The sequence below is a fragment of the Rhineura floridana genome, chromosome 2 (genome assembly GCF_030035675.1).
Source record: "Rhineura floridana isolate rRhiFlo1 chromosome 2, rRhiFlo1.hap2, whole genome shotgun sequence".
Taxonomy (NCBI): Eukaryota; Metazoa; Chordata; class Lepidosauria; order Squamata; family Rhineuridae; genus Rhineura; species Rhineura floridana.
In genome coordinates this window covers 222,735,891-222,758,254 of record NC_084481.1, presented here as the reverse complement: position 1 = coordinate 222,758,254, position 22,364 = coordinate 222,735,891, and the positions used below count along the sequence as shown (strand labels likewise).

General features: G+C 41.4%; 1 protein-coding gene across 3 annotated transcripts in view; it reads left to right on the top strand.

Annotated features, from left to right (window-relative positions):
• Positions 1-22,364, top strand: part of JAG2 (jagged canonical Notch ligand 2) — a 114,151-nt gene that overhangs the window by 61,760 nt on the left and 30,027 nt on the right. For 2 of the 3 annotated variants that reach the window (XM_061612337.1, XM_061612336.1), the window contains exons 5-9: positions 602-662; positions 17,874-18,004; positions 18,823-18,942; positions 19,711-19,824; positions 21,612-21,725. In XM_061612337.1, coding sequence (XP_061468321.1) covers positions 602-662; positions 17,874-18,004; positions 18,823-18,942; positions 19,711-19,824; positions 21,612-21,725 — 540 coding nt within the window. The remainder of the gene's footprint in view (positions 1-601; positions 663-17,873; positions 18,005-18,822; positions 18,943-19,710; positions 19,825-21,611; positions 21,726-22,364) is intronic. The other variant, XM_061612338.1, reaches the window with a different exon arrangement.

Genomic DNA, 22,364 nt, shown 5'->3' with positions numbered 1-22,364 from the left:
GATGTGCAAGCTGTATTGCTCTAAAAACTTAACCTGAAGATCTTGTGCTAGTATTTAGGCAGCAACTTGAAGCCTGGCTGTGGCCCAGCAACTTAAGATGCTATGGAATGGTTTTTCATGTAGACAATTCTGGTTCATTTTTTTTTTCCAAGCTCCACATATTTTTAAAACTGCAGAGTACAATACATTGTAGCTTGTGGGAGTTTTTAAGTCATTGAATCTGCATCTTTCCAGAATTAGAAAGTGTTTTTGGCAGTATATCTGAGATAAGTGCAGCTTTAGACACGACGCTCCTATAGAGGAACAGGAAGTACAAGTGCCTTGTGCTTCCTTTTCCTCTGCGCCTTTTGTCTTGTCTGAAATAGAACTTTTGCATCTTTCCTGCCTGTAGAAAATACAGTTTTTATATTCACGGGATGATGCATCTGATTATGTAATTCAATGCTTCTAGCTGAGATGTAGTTAAAACTAATGGATATGCCATTGAACTATGTTGGACCATTACATTTTCTCCATGAAAATAACTATTTAATTGCAAGTCTAACTCTAGTCTTCTAAAGTATTGGCATTAACTGATATTTAACCCTCTTTCTGTTCATAGCTGTATGTAAACAAGGATGTAATTTAGTCCATGGGGGCTGCACTGTACCTGGGGAATGCAAGTAAGTATATATGTAGGTTTGGGAGGGTGCATTTTGCCCCTCGCAACTCATTGATTCACCTTATGCTCTTGTAGAAAAGTCACAATGGCCACGTTGACCTTCTAGATTCGATATTGGCCTGATTCACACACAACTCTAAACCATGATTTTAACAAACCATGAGGATGGTCAAAAAACCATGGCTTGTTTTGTGAAAGCTTGGTTTGTTTTCCAGATGTTCTTACCTTGTCCCTTGGTAGATTAATGAATTTATGGATTGGGGTGGCTGAACTAGCATTAAGGACAGGTACTGGGTTTGTACATAATGTAAGGTTCATAAGGAAACAATAAACTGTGGGTTGCATTCAGTGTAACGCAATGGAACATTCTGCCCTTACATGCCCCCTGGAATCTGTTCTGGGGCTCCCCCGAACATCTGGAGCAAATTTAGGGATGGTGTGTGTGGGGGAGAGGGGGATGTCCTATTGAGCTAGTGCTATCCTTGCTTTGAATACTATGACTTCAGATTATGATTGCTTAGCAGCACACAAGCCATAGGTAAGCTGCTGTTTGGATGATAAAACAAACCATGGTTTAACGAACCATGGTTTAAAAAGCCAATAGCTTGTTTCACATGCAAAATTAAGCCATGGTCTATTAAAGGTTGAACTTTTTATTTCAGAGAAGTTATGTCCTGCTTTTTAATTTGATCCCAGATTTCCAGAACTGGTGCTTTTACAATAATGGTCAATAAACCAACTCCTATAGCAGCAAACGACAAAGATTGCTTATTTGTTCAATCAGAGTGATCTGAGGTGTGAGGTCATTTTTTTGGTGTCTTTCCATTTTACACTTTACCTCTTTCCAAAAGTATAGCATCCTGTCTCTAACAGGCAATTCTGAACACATCTCTAGTGCTCACAATTCTAGTAAGCAAAACTACTGTAATAGGTGGGGCTCTATATTTCAGGAGCCATGGAACAAGGGGATATTCAGTGAGCTTCTGTGCTATGGAGACCATGCTTATTAGAGGTTTTTAGAGGCTGATGGAAGTTGGGAGATTAACAACTTTTGGAGGGCCACAAGTTCCCCACCCTGGTTCATGTAGTTGTCTCTTCTGCCCAGGTAGGATGTTTAGAGTGACTTGTGTATACAAAAGAAACACTAACACCCAAACACCTCAAAATAAAACTACTTATTCAGAAACGTAAAATGAAAATTAAATGAGAGAGTTGATGGACAGATTTGGCCCTTTCTGCCATATACAAGTGCAATATTTAACCCCCCCCCCCCCAATATGGATGAGTGGCAAATATAGGTGAAACTGAAGGAGCATACTCAAAGACAAGATGAGGGATAAACTTGCTCCTAGTGATCTTGGTCCCTTGTCAACTGTGTCCTGTAGCATATCCCATTTGCATCGTCTGATAGGATTCAACAGGAAACCCTTGAAATAAAACTAGCTCCTGTTTGCATAGCCTCGTCACTTCATCTTGATAGATCCATCCTGGGTTTTGCTTTTTTATGTGACAATATAGCTTAACAGAACCCAAGTAACTTTCTTTATTTCTGTCAGGGCTGAGACACCGTTGGCCCTCCATATGTTGTTGGTCTCCAACTCCCATCACTCCCAGCCAGCATAGCCAATGGTCAGGGGTGTTGGAAGTTGAAGTGAAACATCTGGAGGGCCAGAGATTCCCCAGGACTAATATAAATGTTATGCAAAGCTGTATTGCCCTGGGATTTTAATACTTCTCAAACCTAACAAAAACCAGGTCATGCATCATTTTCTTCTGTTTTGGAGTGGTAATAACAATTTACCACATAAGTGGCAATAAATCCATGGAGCACAGCTGTAGGATGGGACTTCTCAGACTTCTCCGTCTGGATCTCTTTAGGTAATTGTAGGTATTTGGTTTGGCTAGAGCAGCCCTCACCTATCTGGTGCCCTCTAGATACTACTACTCTACAATTTCCATCATCTTTGACCACTGGCCTTACTGACTGAGACTGATGACAATTGGAAACCAACATCTGAAGGTCTCCAGGCTGGAATAGATTTCAGGAGGGGTTTTTTGTCTTTCACCTACTCTGAATTGTGGCACCGTCCTGTCATTCAGCTAGATTTTTCCTTTTACGCTTTTCCTATTAGCCTATTGTGCAAAAAACCCCCACCACCCTTTAAATTCTACACATTGCACAGGCAAAGCTATATTGAAAGTTTGTTACATTAAAACTGCAGTTTTGTTCTATTAGTGAGCATGAGTATATAGGACAATGTGCTCCTTATGAAATACAAAACAAATGAGTTTCCTGACAGTCTAATCCCTTACGGCCTCTTCAAAAGAAGAGGTTTGTGCCTCCATTTGTAACTTGCTGAAAATCTAAATTGGGGGAAGCTCTTGCCTGTCATAAAACTTACAAGGAGTGTCTAGAGAATCTACCTTCTTGAATCTTAGGTTGGGTCGACACTTTTTTGTTTCTGGTTTATCACCTTAAATTGTTTTAAGTGTGGAGGCTGAAAAGCCTAAACTAACTTGGGTTTGCAAATTGAGTAACTGTAGTGGGAAGTATGAGAAATGCTATAATGGTTTTGCATTTGATTGTACATTTAACTCCCTTCAGGAACAATACACTGCATCTTGATAGTCTCCTTTGAGGTGGGGGGAGTAGTTACAGAGTGCTTGATATATCAGGAATGTACTACTTCCCCCCTCCCTGGCAGTGTGACCAGTGCACTATTGCAAGTCTCAAATCGCAGATTTCACTTTATTTGAACATGGTCACTCTTAAGTTCCGTTGTGTTCAGAGAGGCATCCTTTTTGGTAACTGTGTGCTTATGACTGCAGCAGTTTACTCACTTATAAAGGCTGTTATATCCCATTTCCAGAACGGTTTGAAACTGTAGCAGAAACACAAAATCATTAGGCAAAAGGGGAACTGTTTATAGGAATGTACTAAATTGTATTTGTTTGCTTAAATGCCAGAAGTTAGTTGTGGAATTCTTATTACTGAGCTGATTGTTTGGTGCAATGATGCTAGTCCTTTTTGAGCTTCCAACACAAAACTACATTTTAGGGTAGCTAACAACATTCATTTGAAAACTAATTCATAATTAGTCTGAGGTGGCTAATGAAGGTTAGGAACATGGGAAGCTGCCTTATACCAAATCGAGGCACTGCTCCATTTAGGTTGGTTCTAGTAGTCTATTCTGATCGGCAGCGACTCTCCAGCGTTTCAGACAGAGGTCTCTTGTGGCCATACCTGAAGGTGCTAGGGATCATGGACCTTCCGCACACAAAGGATCCGCTCAGCCACTGAGCTACAATCTTTTAACAGCACCATATTCTGTATGTTGCTGACTGAATAGTGTTGTCGTATTTTGAATGGGTAAAAAAGAAATGGGGTGTGTGTTTTCCACTCCCTATGATGCAGTTTGGTTCTGAAATGATCATAATATATCCACATCCCACTAGACATTTCCAGACTTAGTTTTGGGTTTTTTGCCTAAAATTTCCACTGGAAGTATGCCTGCAGGAGGCTTTTGTTAGGATGATTGTTCTTTTTAAAAAGATTATATGCATGGGGCACAGTTATGATCTTTGCCCTTGCAGGATGGACAGGCACACCAGCAATGTGGGGTATTTTGTAGTTCCTTCCCTCATTAAGCTGACATCCTATTGATCTTGTTATGGTTTTTATTTTATGCTAGGGATGAGAACCCTCTGGCCCTCCCAGATGTTGTTGAATTTCAACTCCTGTCTACCTCAGTCAGCATTGCTAGTGGCTGGGGAAGATGGGAGTTGGGTTCATCCTGCTTTTGAAACAGAACTTCAGTCTAGCCCTACTGCTTCTAGAATGGAGGTGTTATTTAAAGAATCCTCCTTAATCAGAGCTCTCAGATGGTTTCTAAAGGAATATTGTGCAGAAAAACACCATATTATGTAAAAGTTTGTGTGGACAGGGAAATGAAGTGTCATAAACACGCATTCAAGAGGCATGCATCAGTTATGGGTTAATGAGCTGAGACAGAACCATTTTGGGCTTGTCTGAAGCTAAATGGGATCTGTATGAGGCTGCATGAGTCAAAGCAGGGACCCCTGAAGTGCTTCATGGTGCCTTGGTGATACAGATATTTGTTTGAAAACACAGACAAGGATCTACTAAAAGCAAAACCATGTTTCTAAGCTTTACATATAAGGAAAATGGTAGTGGGAGAGTGAGTAGCTGTGCAAAACTGAAGCTTTAGGTTAAGAAAAAGGCCAGGATCAGGAGGGAGACCTTCGTTGCAACTGACAGAACAAGCTTGTAATTGGAGGAAATTTTTTTACCAGCAGTCTCCAATCCCAGTGCTTTTTTGGGGGGGGGGAAGCACCTTTGAAAGAACAAAATATATGTCTCTAAGCTTAAGGAAGATGCCAAGATGGAGAGAGGAAAGGGTGAAAAGAGAGGTCTCTTGTGACCAATGGGTCATGCTTTTAATTGGAGGGAATAATTTTACCCAGAAAATGAATTAGTTTTAGTTCTTTCCACCCCAAAATAACCTTAAAGAGTGCCTAGCACAAAAGCCCTGGATCTTTGTAATTTGGCAGCCTTATTATCCAGGGGCACCTCTCACGTCTGCAATTTTCAGACCAATTGCCCACAAAGCACTAGGAGGAATTACTCCTTTTTTACCCGTTCTAAAATTAGATGCCCGTGTGGAATAACCCCAGAACAATTCTTCTGAATTGTGGTAGGTTCGTGCTCTCAGAAGGTGCTACCTTTCCTGCAAATGTCATCCTATTCTTACCAAAAACATAGTTATAGATGTATCTTTTTTTAAAAAAACCTCTAAAGATATTGAGCTCAAAAAACCCTTGGGCCTATTTGGCAGGCTTTATTCACTCTGGAGCTATGACTTTGCTTGCAGGATTCATTTCCTTAAAACCATTTTTCATTTCTCAACGGTGGGAGGGCAGGAGGGGGAGAGAAGGAACGAAGCAGATTTGAAGCCAATTTGGGCAGCCAGTGAAATACCTTGGAATTGGGCGAGCTGTTTCCTGAAGCGCCATGTTCATGCCTGAGCTAAATCTTGTGGTCACGGCACACCTGTGTGTACATACATACATAAACACATATAAAAAATTATATGCACATTGGCAGTACACAAATATAGTACACGTTTGCAACCCTGACATGAACTGGAATTTATTGTCCGAGTGTCAGTAGCTACTTTTTTGTTGGCTCAGAAAAGTTCACTATGGAGATAATAACATGTATAAAAATGTTCAGTAAATAGTAGCTCATCCACTCCCCTTTCCTCACTACTGTAGCACATGTGTTTTCTGAACGTGTAGAAAAACTCCAAAAATTTGGGCAGATAGGAGATGACGGCTATTAATGGGGAAAAGATGCTTGTAACAACTCAGTCTTAGAAGAATAGCTTGCCATTGCTCTTGTTCCTACTGGCTTTCCTCTGGTATGGTCTTACTCAGTTGCACTTTATCCACTACTCTTCAGTTACCACATTTGTTTATGAACAAAACATCTGTGTCTTTAACAGTAATGTGACAGACAGAAGTCCACAGGTCCAGCTTTTCGCATCAACTCATCTCTTCATGCGAAGAAAAGCTGTACTTGTTGACTTCTTCCTGTCATACAAATTTTGAAGGCATAGAAATTGCCATGTAAAAACTAGGTTTTAACTCTACACTCAGCTGAGAATGAACTTTTATGTTGCATCTCAAAATGGCTGCTGCTTCTTAATGATCTTAGCAGTGGGACTGGAGCTGGTAAACTAAACTGGAAATGGCGGCTGCATTCTGACCTCATATTGCTCTTGTGTCCTACCATCTCGTACCTATGAGCTTTCCGTTGTAGTGGGATGGAGTTAAATTGGCGAAGGAGAAAGTTGAGATCAGTTGTGGAAAATGTTCCTCATTATCCTCTTAATTTATCATAAGGGTCAGAATAAACTTTTTGCAGTAGCGGTTTTCATGTAGCTGTGCACAGAACAGTCCTATTTGTTAATCAGTAAGTTAAAGCTCTACAGTGAGATCAGACTGTTACTTTTCTTGCTCCCACTTAGTTTCAGTCATGATGAACTGTTGAGTTCCAACTTTCTTTAAGTTCCCTGTGAATATTTGAACTCTTCCGCAGGTTCTTGGACTGTGTAGTGATTTCTAAACCGTTTCACATACGGAAATGGAATTAAGCTGTTGTAGCACCTGTTAACGTTGGATATGACCAAACTTCCTGTTCAGCAGGAAACTTTAATTTCCCCTTCCTTTATAAATGTGAAAACTGATTGGTTTACTGTACATAACCTTTTAACTTGTAAACACTGTGTTCCTTTGGTTGGGTACCAGTTTTTACTAGTACTGCAGTGTAATACAAAGCTAACTTTTTTTCTGTAATAAGATCAGGCACAGTATCAACATCTGGCAGCTGCCAAGGGTCCATTGGTGCCGATGCCTCCTCTGGACTGGCCCTTCCTGTTCCATCCCCACCTCCAAATTTGTTTTTTACCTAGTAGCTGCGAGTTGCCAGCCATCTTAAATTTCCCACAATACCTACAGGCTGTGCTATGTTGGGGAATTGTGGGAAATTTGAAATTGCAGGTGACTCACAGCCACCTGCTACATTTCACAGTATTGTGATTAAGATGGGTGGGGCACCAGATTACACTTGGCTGCAAGCCCCCCTCAAATCTAGAGCCACCTCTGAATGGGTATGCCAACCCTGCAGATACATATGTTCTAAACTCACTGCTCTTTAAATGTTGATACATATTAGGTGCGTACTGCATTCTTGCATAATCCACAAGGGTGGTACTGTGTGGTTTTATTTTATTTGGATAAGAGAACTGGTGACATGCAAGCTGTATTCGGGTGTACTACTGCTCCTGTGTTTTAATCAGCACACAGGGTGGCAAGTGCGACGCATGTAGAAAAGGCTTCCCACTGCAGAGGTTATTCCTCAATCTCTGGAGAGTGATGATGGTCATAGAGTTAACACACTCATCCTTACTCCTCCCCTGCTGCATGTTGATTAAACACAGAAGTAGAATTCCCAAGTGTCTATGTAACATTCACTTTATTTACAAATATAGCAGCAAAGCATAAGTGGAGACTTCACAGCAGACGTACTGCAAGATAGTAGTCCAGGTCCCCAGAGAGCCCTTATGCTCCAGCATGCACCCCGTTTTTTAGCCAGCTTGCTGCCTGATGCATGCCCACTCAAGTTCCAGAGTTCCCCCCATCTGTCAAGCACTCATCTCAGACCCCACCTGCAGGTGACTTGCCCCTTCTGGAAATATCCACAGCCATTTAGAGGCCCAAAGTCTTCTGCCTAGTTCCAGCTTCCAACTGAGTGACTAGGCAAAATCATAGCTATAGAATGATACATTCAGAGTCATAAAGATGGAACAAACGCATGACTGAGAAATTTTATGATACTCAAACATATGGCCTCTTGTTGTAAAAATGAGTTCCTTCTGATAGAATTTTTGTCTCCTGTTCCTTGAAAGTGCTTTTCCAATACATTATTTTAAAAGCAGCAGCATAATCAGATAGCAAGAATCCCTCTTTAGCAAAATGCCTTCCAAAATTAGGTAATGGTGTTCTAAATCTGAATTCTGATAGGACCATGTTAAAAACAGGAAGATAGTGGGTTCCACATCCCTCTCCTAATTCCCCATATATATTAGCACTGAAATGGAATGTTGTTGACTATTATGGGATGTGTGGCAGTATACTGAATCAGATTTAGCATTGTGGCAAGCTCCAATGTTCCACATCAGTTATATTCCATCTCTTTATTTTCAGCTGTATTAATCCATACCTTCATCCACATTTATAGCTACATATTTAATCTGTGCATAACTTAACATTACCTGAGCATTTAATAATATGTAACACTTTACCAGTTCTCTTTAGGAATGGTGTAAGACATTCACAAAATCGGATTTGGTATCAAATTCTGTGACAATCTGCAAGTTCGTTGAACAGGCTCCCACTCTTTGCATGCATTCACAGCTGTTAGTGACACTGTAATTTTTTTAAATCTGTGGTGAGAATTATGTAATTATTTACAAAATACATTACATAAATATACAGCAGCATAAGGCATAATAGAGAAAGTTGCATAATTTTTTGGAGGGGGGAACAAAAAAGAGAGAACTGGGAATCACTATAACTAGCGGAACACAATTTATAGCAAATAGGAACCAGCAGCCCATTTGACAAATTGAAAAACAGAACGGAATCAGATAGCAAGGCCCATCCCTAGTTCTCTTTGAATATTGTAGATGGTGGACTGAGACAGAGAGAGTAGCTAGGTCAAAGTTATTTAGTTCATAGTGAAGGTGAAATTTGAGTCAAGGACTTTCTAGCCTACTAGCACTTGGTGGATAATACCTGCCTTTGATACTTCAGCGTTGCTGGAAACTGGACTGAATTGAATAGGAGGATGAGTAACTTGCAAGGCATTGAGGAGAGAGGTGGGAGGGGGACATGGAAGGCATGTACAAGTTCACATTTCCCCCCCTAATGCCACATGCATTATCTACACATGTGTCCTTTCAAATGGCTGAGCAGGAAGAGGGTGGCAGACAGAACTATTGAAATCCTCTGCAAGTTGGTGCCACCCCGCAGTACAAAAGTCCAGGTTTTTTTCCTGTTGAATGTAGTACATTGGCAAGTGTCAAATCTGTAAAATGAATAGATAGAGCTGTGCAGGGCTTCTGGCATTTGATATCCAATATAATGCATTTAGATGTTGACATGGACACTTGCACAGAGTTGTATAAGGGAATAGGAAAGGGCAGCACTGAGCTTGGAGATTCTTCTGTGCCCGGCATATAATGATTCAGTAGTGTCTTCAGTCTAGTAATGCCTCAATTACCTGGCTATTTGTGGACTTGGTTATGTCATTGTTTCCCAACATCCCTTGCCAGCATTAAATGAGTGAAGAAAAGGGAAAGCCTGGAATTTTTTTTTAAAAGGAACAGCACAGAAGGGGGGGGGGTTATGAGAGAGAGAGAGAACACATATACTGTTTTGGAAAAACTAATGTATATCAGTAAGTCAGGATCATTCAGACATGGTATTCCTGACTTTATGTATGGATATGAAAGTTGGACAGTGAAAAAAGCGGGTAAGAGAAAAACCAACACATTTGAAATGTGGTGTTGGAAAAGAGCTTTGCGCGTACCATGGACTGCGAAAAAGACAAATAATTGGGTGTTAGAACAAATTAAACCGGAACTATCATTAGAAGCTAAAATGATGAAACTGAGGTTATCATACTTTGGACATATAATGAGAAGACCTGATTCACTAGAAAAGACAATAATGCTGGGAAAAACAGAAGGGAGTAGAAAAAGAGGAAGGCCAAACAAGAGATGGATTGATTCCATAAAGGAAGCCACAGACCTGAACTTACAAGATCTGAACAGGGTGGTTTATAACAGATGCTGTTGGAGGTCACTGATTCATAGGGTCGCCATAAGTTGTAATCAACTTGAAGGCACATAACAAAAAAAATGTATATCAGTATGGCTTTATCTGGGCAACCAAGTGCAATCCGTTGATTGATTCAACTGTCCACTTGGGAAGTAACTTCATTATCTTTTTAATCTGACTGGAGCTTTTTATAATGACGAAGACACTTCTTGTGGAATACCTTTTGGTTCCCATTTAGATAGTAATCAGAGTAGGAGTTTGGTTATTTTTAAAGGTGGTAGCCTTCACACCATCCCCAGTCTTCCTGCCCTGTGCCCACATCACATTTGCAAAACAGACTTACGTTTTCATGAAAGAAACAATCTGGAGGTGCCAGAAAACTTTTCTGTAACACCTTGTGCACTTATTTTAAAAATTTATGCCCCATCTTTTAGATCTAATAAACCCCAGGCTGGCTTACAGTACATTATATCAACTCAGATGACCACCCCAACATCAAGAGAGGAGCTAAGAGTGATGCTGGGGGCAGGGAGGAACAGGATGTAAAACCTTCTTCTGAACACTCTGGTGTTCCTGCCACTACTGTTTTTGTTTTTCAGGCCCTGTAGCAAGACAGGGAAATAGCTCCCCATAAGCAATCAAATGGTCACCAGGGGGTGGGGATTGCCACACTGGTCAGGTAGAATGTGGTTTTGGACCTATCTTGGTGGTGTGACCAAGATGGGGGTGGGTGGGCTAGCGGGATGTGGTGTTAAAGAGCCACTCCCTGGCTCTTTGTTCTTGCTGCTACTTTGCTTACGGAACCTACGGAAAGAAGATGAGAATGCATCCCATCTATGGCTGGTATTTGTTAAAACTCATGAAATTAGGTCCCATCCTATCTCTGAGCTTACTAGGTCTTCAGTACTTCAATCTAGAAGCCTCACTAGGTATACCTTCCTAGTTTCATAGAATCATAGAATCGTAGAGTTGGAAGGGGCCTTGTAGGCCATCGAGTCCAGCCCCCTGCTCACAGCAGGAAATCCACAGCTAGAGCATCTCCCGCAGATAGCTGTCCAGCCTCTGCTTGAAGACATCCAGCGAAGGGGATCCCACCACCTCCCTAGGCAGTCGGTTCCATTGCCGAACTGCCCTTACTGTCAAGAAGTTCCTTCTAATGTCCAATCTGAATCTACGCTCCTGCAACTTAAAACCATTAGACCTAGTCCTACCCTCTGGGGCAGCAGTGAACAAATCTGTACCCTCCTCTATGTGACAGCCCTTCAGGTACTTAAAGAGTGCAATCATGTCACCCCTCAGCCTTCTCTTCACCAGACTGAACATGCCAAGTTCCTTCAACCTTTCCTCATAAGACTTGTTCTCCATACCGGCTATCATCCTTGTCGCCCTCTTCTGAACCCGCTCTAACTTGTCTATATCTTTCTTAAAATGAGGCGCCCAGAACTGAACGCAGTATTCCAGATGAGGCCTGACTAATGCCTTCTGTCCTTGCCTTCTTTCACTGGACCAGTTCATCTCAAGCCTGAAGTCCTCAATAGTACTGTCTCCCCTTTTGGCAGTGTCCATGGGAAGCTGCACTTTGGGAAAGCCTGTGCTTTTTTTGTTTTGCTTTATGAGACACCCAATTCTATGCCCACCCCCACCACCATCCACATTTGAAGAAAACTACTCTAGGATCACTTGCTATTCTCGATGGCACTCTCAATGCATACAATGTTAATACAGCAAGCTTTTGTCTTGCAAGCACCTAGCAACCCCTGTTTACCAAAACTCTAATTATCCAAATGAACTTGCTGTCCCTTGAAGCGTGTTGTTAGTACAGCGTAAAAGCAACTCTGTCTTTACAATTTGCATGGTATGGGATGAAGGAGAATTTGGCAGCTGCAAATAGTCATATATTGGTTTGGCTCCTGCAGAAATTCAGCAGTTAAATTGTAGGCAAGCCTTTCATATGCACAGGTAGCTAGTTTGCATATAAACAAAATGGATGTAAATGAGCCTCTCTAAAAGCTCTGCCGTGTGCTTTGTTCTACTGAGTTAACAGCCTTTAGTACTTCTGCCAGAAAAGTTCTTGGTAACGATTCATGTTTCTTAGATGGAAATGTTGCTCCCCGAAGAACTCAGACTCCTCCATGATTCTTCCCAGGTGGTTTCTAATGTTCCATTTATCTTCCATCTTTCAAAGTGAACAGGGCTTTGTGGGATAGATCCATACAGCATTAAGTAATTTTCTCATACTAGCAGAGTGTGTAATCATGGTCTCTGTTTCCAGTGTGCTGGGGGAGAGTGCTGTTGCTTATGTGTAGCCAGAACAGTGCTACCCATGAAGGAGAGGGAAGTACCAGCAAACCAGGGCGAGGGGGATCCCAAGAGATGCACAAAACAACTTTAAGGGGGAAAGGGGGGTGTAAAAAACAAACCCAAACCAGAAAAGAAAACTGCAGGTATTCGTGTTTGGGATGGGGATCCAATGAGGAGGTGGAGAGGCTGGTCTGCAAAGGTTCCTGTTCGCAGCCGAAGCTGTATGTTAGCCAAGAGCGGCATAGTTATTTGGCCTTAATGATCACATGGGCAGGGAGAGCGGGGAGGGAAGACTAAAGCAGAAAGGACAGCTCATACTGTGGCTGGAAGAGGCTGACAAGGACAAGTTAACATGGAGGAGACAAAGGAAGAGGAGGAGGGGAAGAATGGGGTGCCTGCAAAAAGGAGAGGAATTAAATGGGAGCCACAGCAAGAAATGGAGTGACAGGTGGGGGAAGGGAAGCTGGAGATAGAAGCAAACAGTTGTGGGGGGCATACTGGGGGACACAGTTGTTGGCCCTTATTTGTTGTCAGCAGTTACACACAACCTAAAAGGACAGGAGCAAGTCCCTGCTCTATTCCCAGGGCTCCCTGTGCCCCACACGTAGCTGGTGAATCCCCTCTGCCCTACCCTCCAATCTCCCTGACAAATGTCTGAGCTCCAAAAACAGCCAGAAGGAGCCAGTCTCCTTTTTGCTTTATAGCTTCCAGTATGTATATATCAGCAGCTTGAACCTCCTCACTGTTCTCAGTCCATTCTTGCCCTAGATCAGAGCTAGGAAGCGGATGCACACGAGCCTGTTGCTGGCCAGGGGCAAGATTCCTGCCTGCCTTTCCCTGTTCCCTGCACTTTCCTCCTTCAGCTCCTTAACTCGTAGCATGCCACTCTGGGCTCCTTTTGGGAGGAAGGGCGGGATACAAATTAGGGTTGCAAAGATCTGTTCCCTGTTTCTCATTTCTTCCAATCTTAAATTCAGTTCTCCATATTTCTGCATCAATTTGCATTAAAAAAATTCTCCAGCATTTTAGTGCGAATTTATCCTACTAAACACAATTTTGTAGGCAGCTTTCACTGATATACACATTTTTGCAAGCAGTTTCTCCTAATATATTTCATTTTTGTATGTTATTTTCACCAATATATTCATTTTTATGCGCACCTCCCCTAATAGATGCATTTTTGCTAACATTGTTGGAAAACTGCATTGTAAAATTCAGATAAGTGCAAATTTTCACTTTTGTTTCTCAGGTTTTGAAAAGTGAGAATTTGATAAATTTGGCTTTAAATGCGAACTGAGTCAAATTTCTCCCCATCCTTAATATAAATGTAATTAAATAATAAGAGATAGGGAACCTGTGGCCTTCTGCATGTTGGCCGCCAAGTCCCATACTACCTGGCCATTGAACTGTGCTGGCTGGGGCTGATAGGAGTTGGAGTTTGAATGGTGTCTATCCACCATCCCTTGTGTTCAGGGGTGGAATAATCAGTGGCCCTTTCACAAGATGGTGGTTGAGACTAAACTACATGATCAAGTACTTTGCACACCAAGTGCTATTTAATCTTTTTCACTTAGTTTATGTAAAAGTAAGGCTGTTCGTAATTTATGCTAATATAAAGCAGACACCTCCAGCATTTATATCTTGTATTTCTGCTTTCCCCATCCGAGTAATTATTTGGGTAAATATTTGGAGCAAAATTCTATTCCGCTGTCAGTGCAATCGCCAAAGCAATATGTGGCCTTGTCTCTGTTCATGGTGTTGATATCCTCAGTGACTTTGAACCCATGTGCTTACCACCTTGTCTACATCTTCCTGTAGTTATTCATGCACAGTCTAGAAGGCAGACATGTAGAGTAGTTGCTCCTCTGCCACAGAATTATGCTGCTGCTACTTCTATTTACTGCTTCAGGTAGAGCTAGAACTTAGGGCTGAGCTCCAGAGCCCTCAAACGACCGGAAAGCAGCAAATTCTGGTGACAATGGCAAACAGGCTAAGCATCTGGGTGGAGTAAGCATGCCAGGGCCCACTAGAGCTCATATTGGTTGCCAGAGTGTTCATCCTTATTGTTAAAAACATTATGTAGTTCATTGTTGTAGATGCTCATTTATTTCTACTTTAAAACTATATAATCCTTTTCTAAGGTGCTTATTTCTAAGAAAACGTGTCCAGCATCAGGGCAGCAGAAGCAAACTCCATTTTATTCCTATAAGTGTGGCGGTGCTATGATTTAATGAGTTTAAAACGCAAAAAAGTACATGCTTAGTCTTTTTTTAATCAGGATCGGCAAACTGTTTGTTGCTTAGGTTGTTTTCTTTAACAGGAAAGTAGAAGCAGTTGTAAAGCACAGAATGATGGGAGAGGGAGATAAATTTTGTGTGCTTCAACAACTGAAGTAATACACACAGCCATCCAAAAGGGGTGAGGCTGTAAGGCAATTAAGTCCAGGGTAGAATCTACCTAACTGCTTCATTGTCTCTAGAGCAGCCTTTCCCAAACAGTGTGCCTCCAGATGCTGTTGGACCACAACTCTCATCTTTCCTGACCATTGGCAATGCTGGCTGAGGCTGATGGGAGTTGTGGTCCAACAACATCTGGAGGCACACTGGTTGGGAAAGGCTGCTCTAGAGACTGTCCATAGAAATGGTGCAAAGCCATTCTTTGTGGGGAAGCACTGAGTAGGAAGGGCACAGTGATTGATTGGGTGGTTTATTTTCTATTTTGTGTTACAAATTTATTGTGCTTGAGCTCTTGTTGGAATAATTTTTTTAAAACAAAACAAGCTCTTAATGAACACAGTATTTTCTAGACTAGTGTTTCTCAAAACTAGGCCAGGGACCACTAGTGCGCCTCTAAGTTTCAGAAGAGTCTTGGCACTTGTAGCCCACCCCCTAGTCATGCTGTAGCCTTTGGATTAGATGGAGGCTAGTGGTATCAGCTCCAAAAGTAGTAGTTGTAATAAAATTGAAATATAGAGGACGTGGGTAAGAGATGGAAGTAGTATAAGAGGAAGAGGTGAATGCAAAAAGCACAGGAGGAGAGATGAAATATATTTTATCCTGTGTAGGGATGTGCTAGAATTCCACCCAGTTTGGATTTGGTACCGAATTTTCCATTAATTTGCTTATTTTCAAACATTGAGGATCGGATTTTAATGTAGCGAATTTCTGTGGCTGTTTTTGAAAATGGACTCTTAAAAAAATCTCTCTAAAACATCAATTTTAAGTTATAATTTATCAATATTTCCTTAAAAAAACTTCCCTTCAAAACATCAATATTTTGAAAGGAAATACCGATATTACCTTCAAAATGTTGATATTAATAGTGGATGATAAACAAATGCAAATAGATGCCAGTCTGTTAGGCCGACAGAATGCTTTCGAACCAGCACTGGCCAATGGATCCTAACCCTGTGCCAACTAGGGATGTGGGAGAAAGTCTATTTAGTTTGCATTTAAAGCCAAATCTTATCAAATCTGCACTTTCCAAAACAATATAGGAACCAGAATACAACTATCCTTTGAAATTCACCCTTATCCAAATTTTGTGATGCAGTTCTCTGACCAAAGTATGTTTACATAAATGCATACATTAGGGGAAAGTGTGCATAAAAAGGAATATATTTGTGAAAATAACATACAAAAAGACATTGTATTATGAGAAATTGCTTGCAAAAATGTGTACATTAAATTCTTCTGCATTTTAGTGTGAATTGTTCCTAATACAATATGCAGTTTTGACTATTTCCAATGTCATGAACCGCTCCTGGTTCAGTCCCATGACTCAATTCCCAACCCCAGGGCAATTGACTTTGAGAAGGCACAAACCTATGCCTCCCCTTACTAGGGCTGAGTAAACCAACAACCACCCTGTAAGGTAAGTAGATTGCCACTACCCCTTAATCTGGTCACCCACTCTGGGCCAAGGGGAAACTTGAAATGCCAGAAATAGACCTTGCAAGAATTCCAACAGACAAGAGCCAGACTACACTCCTTGTCTTGGAGCCTTAGGCAAAATATCCAAATATACAGTAGTCCATAGTACTAGATTCAGAGCCAAATCGTCTCCTGCAATGAACACACACTGGTAAATAAGAAGTAGCTTTATTAAATAAAATGTAAGTGCACAATTACAGCACCAAATGGTTCTTTAAAACCCACACTCCTGAGGGCTAGGTAAAACAGAGTTACAGTCACAAAACAAAGTAACAGAGCTGTCTAGCTTAGTTTATACTTACAAAGAGGTAAACAGCAAAATAACTTCTTGGTTCCACATTTTCCCTGAGATATATAGCCTGGATAGCAGATGAAACCCCCACCCAGGTAGCATCAGCAACCATAGGGTACATTGTGGAACAAAGAGCTAAGGTCTGGATTCTATTCTTATGGGGAAATGCCCAGCAACAGCCAAGAATTAATTAGCCAATCGGGGCTTACAGATGATGAAATATATTTGGAGTTTTCCTGCCTAACGGTCACGTACTCCCCAACCTTCCCAAGCCTGTGGCCTTGAATACCAGCCTCCACTGATAAGCAGGTGTTCTTGCTTGGGCCTAATTAACTAGCTTCAGCTGTGAAAACTGCAAAGTCATACCTCTCAGAGGCCCCATCTCAGACAAGATGCCTTCCCCCACAGTTCTTTGCCTTAAAGCCATTTTAGAAATCAGGCGTTCTTGACATCCAAAGAAGGATTAAATATCAGTAAAAAACTATGTCAGAAATTATCAGCTGATTAAGCCAATCTCCTCCTCCATCTGCCTCCAGTTTGCTACTGACTCTGCCCTTGTGTCACTGTTATGTGACTAGTGGGCTTCAGTAATTTTTAGTCTTCTCAAGTGGGCCCTGCTGAAGACCATTAATGTTAATTTCTTGTAAGCAGGGATGCCACTGGGACCTTAAAGAATATTGTGAGAATAGATTGATGTGTGCATGTACTTGAGAGTAAGCTGCAATGAAACTGATGGGACTTATTAAGGGACAAGTATTCCTAGGATTACAGGAAATCTGACAAAGCCAGATTTAGATACCATTGAAATTAAGGGGTTTGAGCAGCATAACTGCAACTGTGGCTATTTTGGACCAAAAAAATTATTATATTTTAGAACAAATGACTCCAGCTCATTTGTTTTATCAGCATGATACAAATAAGCATTTCTTGTGTACTTATACACCTAAAATAAAATCTAACTTTATTTTAGGTTGTTTTCCTTTATATGGAAGTTCACCATAGTCATACAAATGAGTGTCTTCTGAAAAGAAGCCCTTATTTATTTTATTCTCCTGAGAACTGTTAGGTTGTTTTTTGATCTTTGTAGAGTATGGCTAGTACACAGTGATGTACACATTCTTGCAGAAGGAAACACAATATTACTCCAGTATTCTGCTACATGTGCAACAATTAGTGTGTTTTAAATAATAAATGCAGTGCTCTGAATATTATCAATAATTAAGCATCATGTTGCTAACATTTAACATGCACTTACGTCTAGGTGTAATTATGGTTGGCAAGGGCAGTTCTGTGATGAGTGTGTCACCTACCCAGGCTGTGCTCACGGGAGTTGCAACACCCCATGGGAATGCAAATGTGAAACCAACTGGGGTGGTCTGCTCTGCAACAAAGGTACTGAACATCCATTCATAGTAAAAATGTAAATCTCATTACTAACCAGTTACCTGATATCAATTGTTTGTGCCAAGTATGCGCTTACTGTAGAGAGCATCTGTTTTCTAACTCTCCAGTGCCATTTGCCTGTTACATTTAAGCAAGCAGACAAGTTTTGCCACTTGTAAGCTACACTGGCCTGGTTCACATGTCACACTAATCCAAACCATGGCTTAGCACAAACGCGTGCTCCCAGAGAAGAGATTGCAGCTGCCTTGCTCCTCACTTGTGGTTTTGCTTCTGCAGCACACTGAGCTAGCCCACAGTTTGGCTTACCTTGTCATCTGAACTTGGGTTTGTGGTTTAGCTCTCTCTGGGCAAACTACGAGCTCTAACCAAGGTTTGCCCTATGGATTATGGCTTGTGGTTTCTCCAGAGAGCTAAACCACAGCCGTGGGCTTGGACAACATGCTAAGACAAGCCATGGCTTAGTTCAGTGCAGAACAGCCATGATCCCCTATCCTGAATCCCTCAGGTTCACCCTAAGCCATGGTTTGGCTTAGCATGATATGCAAATCAGCCCTGCGTGAATGCCAAATGCATTGATTTCTATGAGATTGTCCTAGTCTTCTTTACATCACTGATGTTGGTGAGATGGTAGGGTACCCAGGGACTGATGTGAAGTCCAAATTGATTAAAGGGGGAAAGTGGGTACACATGCATGTGCGTTAAAGCTAGAAAGATATTCTGCCTGACTAATCTCTTCTCTTGAAAGATCTCCAAAGAGTAGTTCTGCATCTTCATATGTCAAATAAGCCCCTCTTTTCTCTGTCTAGATCTAAACTACTGTGGAAATCATCACCCATGTGTGAATGGTGGAACCTGTATGAATACAGAACCAGATGAATATAGCTGTGCTTGCCAAGACGGTTACTCTGGAAGGAACTGCGAAATTGGTACTGACAAAACAATTGTGTGCATTTTTTTCATCCAGAAATTGTGTCTGAAAGTCATAAGCTCACTCTTAACTGTGTCGGCTATTCCCCATCCCCACAATCTACACATCTGAATTGATGTTGGGGAGAAGTTATTTTTCTTCACAGTTTACAGTTAACTGTCCAACGTTTAACTGTTCACACTTTTTGGAATGAGGGGAAGATTTCTGTGTACACCTTTTGTGACTTTGTCATATGTCACCCCTGATGACTAATCAATGAAAGCCATGTGCAAAGTGATCAAGCTGTGGGCCCATTCAGATAAGAAACCGCCCTGAGGAGCTTTGCTCCCTCCGCTTCTCCCCCACTTCTGCATCTGATCCTTGTTTGAAACAAACCATAGCTTGCTGTTTCACCTGCATGGGCAAACAAGGAACAAATGTAGGGAATCCCTGGCTATAAATCAGGGAGGCTGGGAGTGTATGCACCAGAATCTCCTTGTAATGTCAAACCATAGTTTAGGACCATAAGCCTTCTGTGTTGTATAAGGAAGTTATAGTCTAAGTGGTTTATACAAGTGCAGATAGCTTCTCTGTTCTCCTACAGAAGCAGCAAAATGCATTTCAGAATCTACAAAAGTATTCCAGATAGAACTCCCAGTAAACTGAGGAAGATGGCTGAAGGCTCCTATGATGGAAAGACCATGCCCTCATTACATAGAAATATAGTGTATAAACCTGGATTTGGGTACTCTTCTTCCTATTGAGGATCATTTTCTTTTCTTGTTAGCTGAGCATGCTTGTGTATCAAATCCTTGTGCTAATGGTGGAGTCTGCCACGAAATTTCATCAGGCTTCAAATGCCAGTGCCCAGCAGGCTGGAGTGGACCAACATGTGCTATAGGTAGGTACAACTTAAACGTCTTGTGGCTTGTATATGCCCATGAAAGAACCTGACTATGTAAACTCTCACTTGGGTGCTTGAGAATATTATTTATTTATTTATTATTTGATTTATATCCTGCCCTTCCTCCCAGCAGGAGCCCACTTCATTTAAGTGAAATGAAATCACATGTCTTCCTTGATGATGTAATTTATCACTCAGTGAATAAAATCTTAGTTGTATGAGTTTGTCAATTGATTTGACTAAATCTGCATGCGTTAGCATAATAAAGCCATACATCTGAAGAAAAAGAGTAGTTTGTTACGCATGCATGCATGTATCTTAGTAATAGCATTCCTTCTTTTGTGTGTGAGAAGGGGAGAGGCTTCTTAAGCTGGTTTTTAGCTGGTTTTGTAGTTTTTACAAATACTTCGTGATTGTCCAGTTGTCCATCAGTCAACAGCTTAATCGGATGATATGACAGATTAATAATTAATTAAGCATTGCGCACCGCCTAACAAGTATAGATGCTTAATAAATTATATTTAGGGCTGTGAAGTATTTAAGAGCCTTGCTGACGTGCTTATAATAAAAAAAATATCCTGGCAAATAACTTTCACTTCCAGTGTTACATAGAAGCTTTTGTCCTCTTATCATTTTCTTCATTGTGGTTTCTGCAGCGCCACATTTAGGACTGTACTTGTATAAGATCGTGGCAGTAGAACTCTTGAAAGTTGTGGGGAAAAGCAAACGGCTTGACCTCTCCGTGCAGCAGCTGCACATCTACTTGGGGAGGGGCAGGGAGGATACCACTAAGTTATATGATGTTGGGGGTGGCAAAGCAACCAATAGGAGCAAGAGATGTCTGTGTGTCTGCTGAGAGCTTAGACCACCGTCTTTTGACATAATATTTAGCTCTCAAAAGCAGGTGATGAGGAATTACTGCTGAGAAGGATCAAGTCCTCTTTCAGCTAGAGTTTTGTAATAATTTTTGTTGCTGGATGTTGTTCCAAATGTGACTACTGTCAGGATTTTTTAAAGAACAGAAGTGACAGGTATGCAGTTCTGTTCTTAGCTTTCTCATAGATAAGGGAACATCCTGTCCCTAAACCAGCCAAGAACTTATGGCTGTGAGGTTTAGCCACTAAACAAACAAACTGCTAACTCGGGTAACAAGAGCAGCTGAACTTCTTCATTTCCAGTAAGAGTGTCTGAAATCATTAACTGAAGAGCGAGAGTGTCAAACATCTTTTGTGCTGTGCTGCTGTGTATTCGAAGGCTTCCTTATCTTGCAGGGTTTTCTAAAATGTTTTATAATGTATAGTCAGTGTAGCAATAGATGTTGAATTAAATGGAAAGCCTTTAGTGAGCAAGAATGGGGACAAGCCGAAAATGTATAGGTTAATATTGAACACAGGCCGTAAACATATATTTACGCTTAAGCAAATGGTCAGCGAATGAGAGCTGTTGCCTTTCTTCTGAAGGCTGTGTTCCACCCTACATTTTTTTAAAACACAGGATTAATTCTGCAGTTTTCGCATGTTCTCATGGAATATTCAATATGTGTCTGCTTATACATGTAATGTAGCTGAACTGCTCTGGAGAAGAACTTAAGCAGACGTGATCTCTTCCTGATGGGGAAATGCTTAAACCTAAACAAACACAACAGAGCTTGAGATGATGCTTTTAACTACGTCTATGAGATTGGATGATTTTTCTCTAAAGAGATACGGTTGGGCCCCTTTCTCTGCTTTGAAAGTAACATGTATGGTTCTAAAGTTGTCTCAGACCACTCTTTCCCTCCCCAGATAATGACGAATGTGCATCTAACCCATGTGCTAGTGGTGGAACTTGTGTTGATCGCATTAATGGGTTTGAATGTATATGTCCACAGCAGTGGATTGGGGCAACCTGCCAACTTGGTAAGTCTTGAGATGGGGAAGGGTCTTTAAAATAATGAAAGCAAACAGTTTTAAAGGTACTGCTGTCATGTTGTGGAAATGGTTCCTTTTCATGTCTTAGCCACTACTGATCCAGTCAATTCTTGTAAGAATTGGAATGTGTAATTTGTTAATCATTTTGAGTGCAGGGGCTCTGTACTACATAGAAGCCATGTTACATTCTGTAAAGAGTGTTCCCTTCTCTTGGTGCAAGCTAGAGCAGCAGATGAAATTGTCTTTGGCATGGTAGTGGTGGCCTTAACTCCCAGGGCGGCTAGAATTAGGGCATGCTTGCACTCTTAAGCTATAACACTTGGCTCCTGTTGCCTCGGTGTGTGCTTATCAACTGTTTGCCTATTCCTGCACATTGCTTTGACCCATGTATATAGTATATGCCTGCCTCGGGTCTCTGCAAGAAGCATGAGTAGCCTCTGAATATGTCTGAGCAGGCTGGACTGGTCTGTCATTCCTTGAAATCATCCTTTGCGTGCAATACACCATTAAGCACTACTGAAGCACTGGCTTGTTCGTACCAAAGACCCATCAAACCACAAGAGAAGACACGGGGAATGGACAAAGGCAGCAGGGAACAGGTCAATGAGGACACACATACAGGCCTCT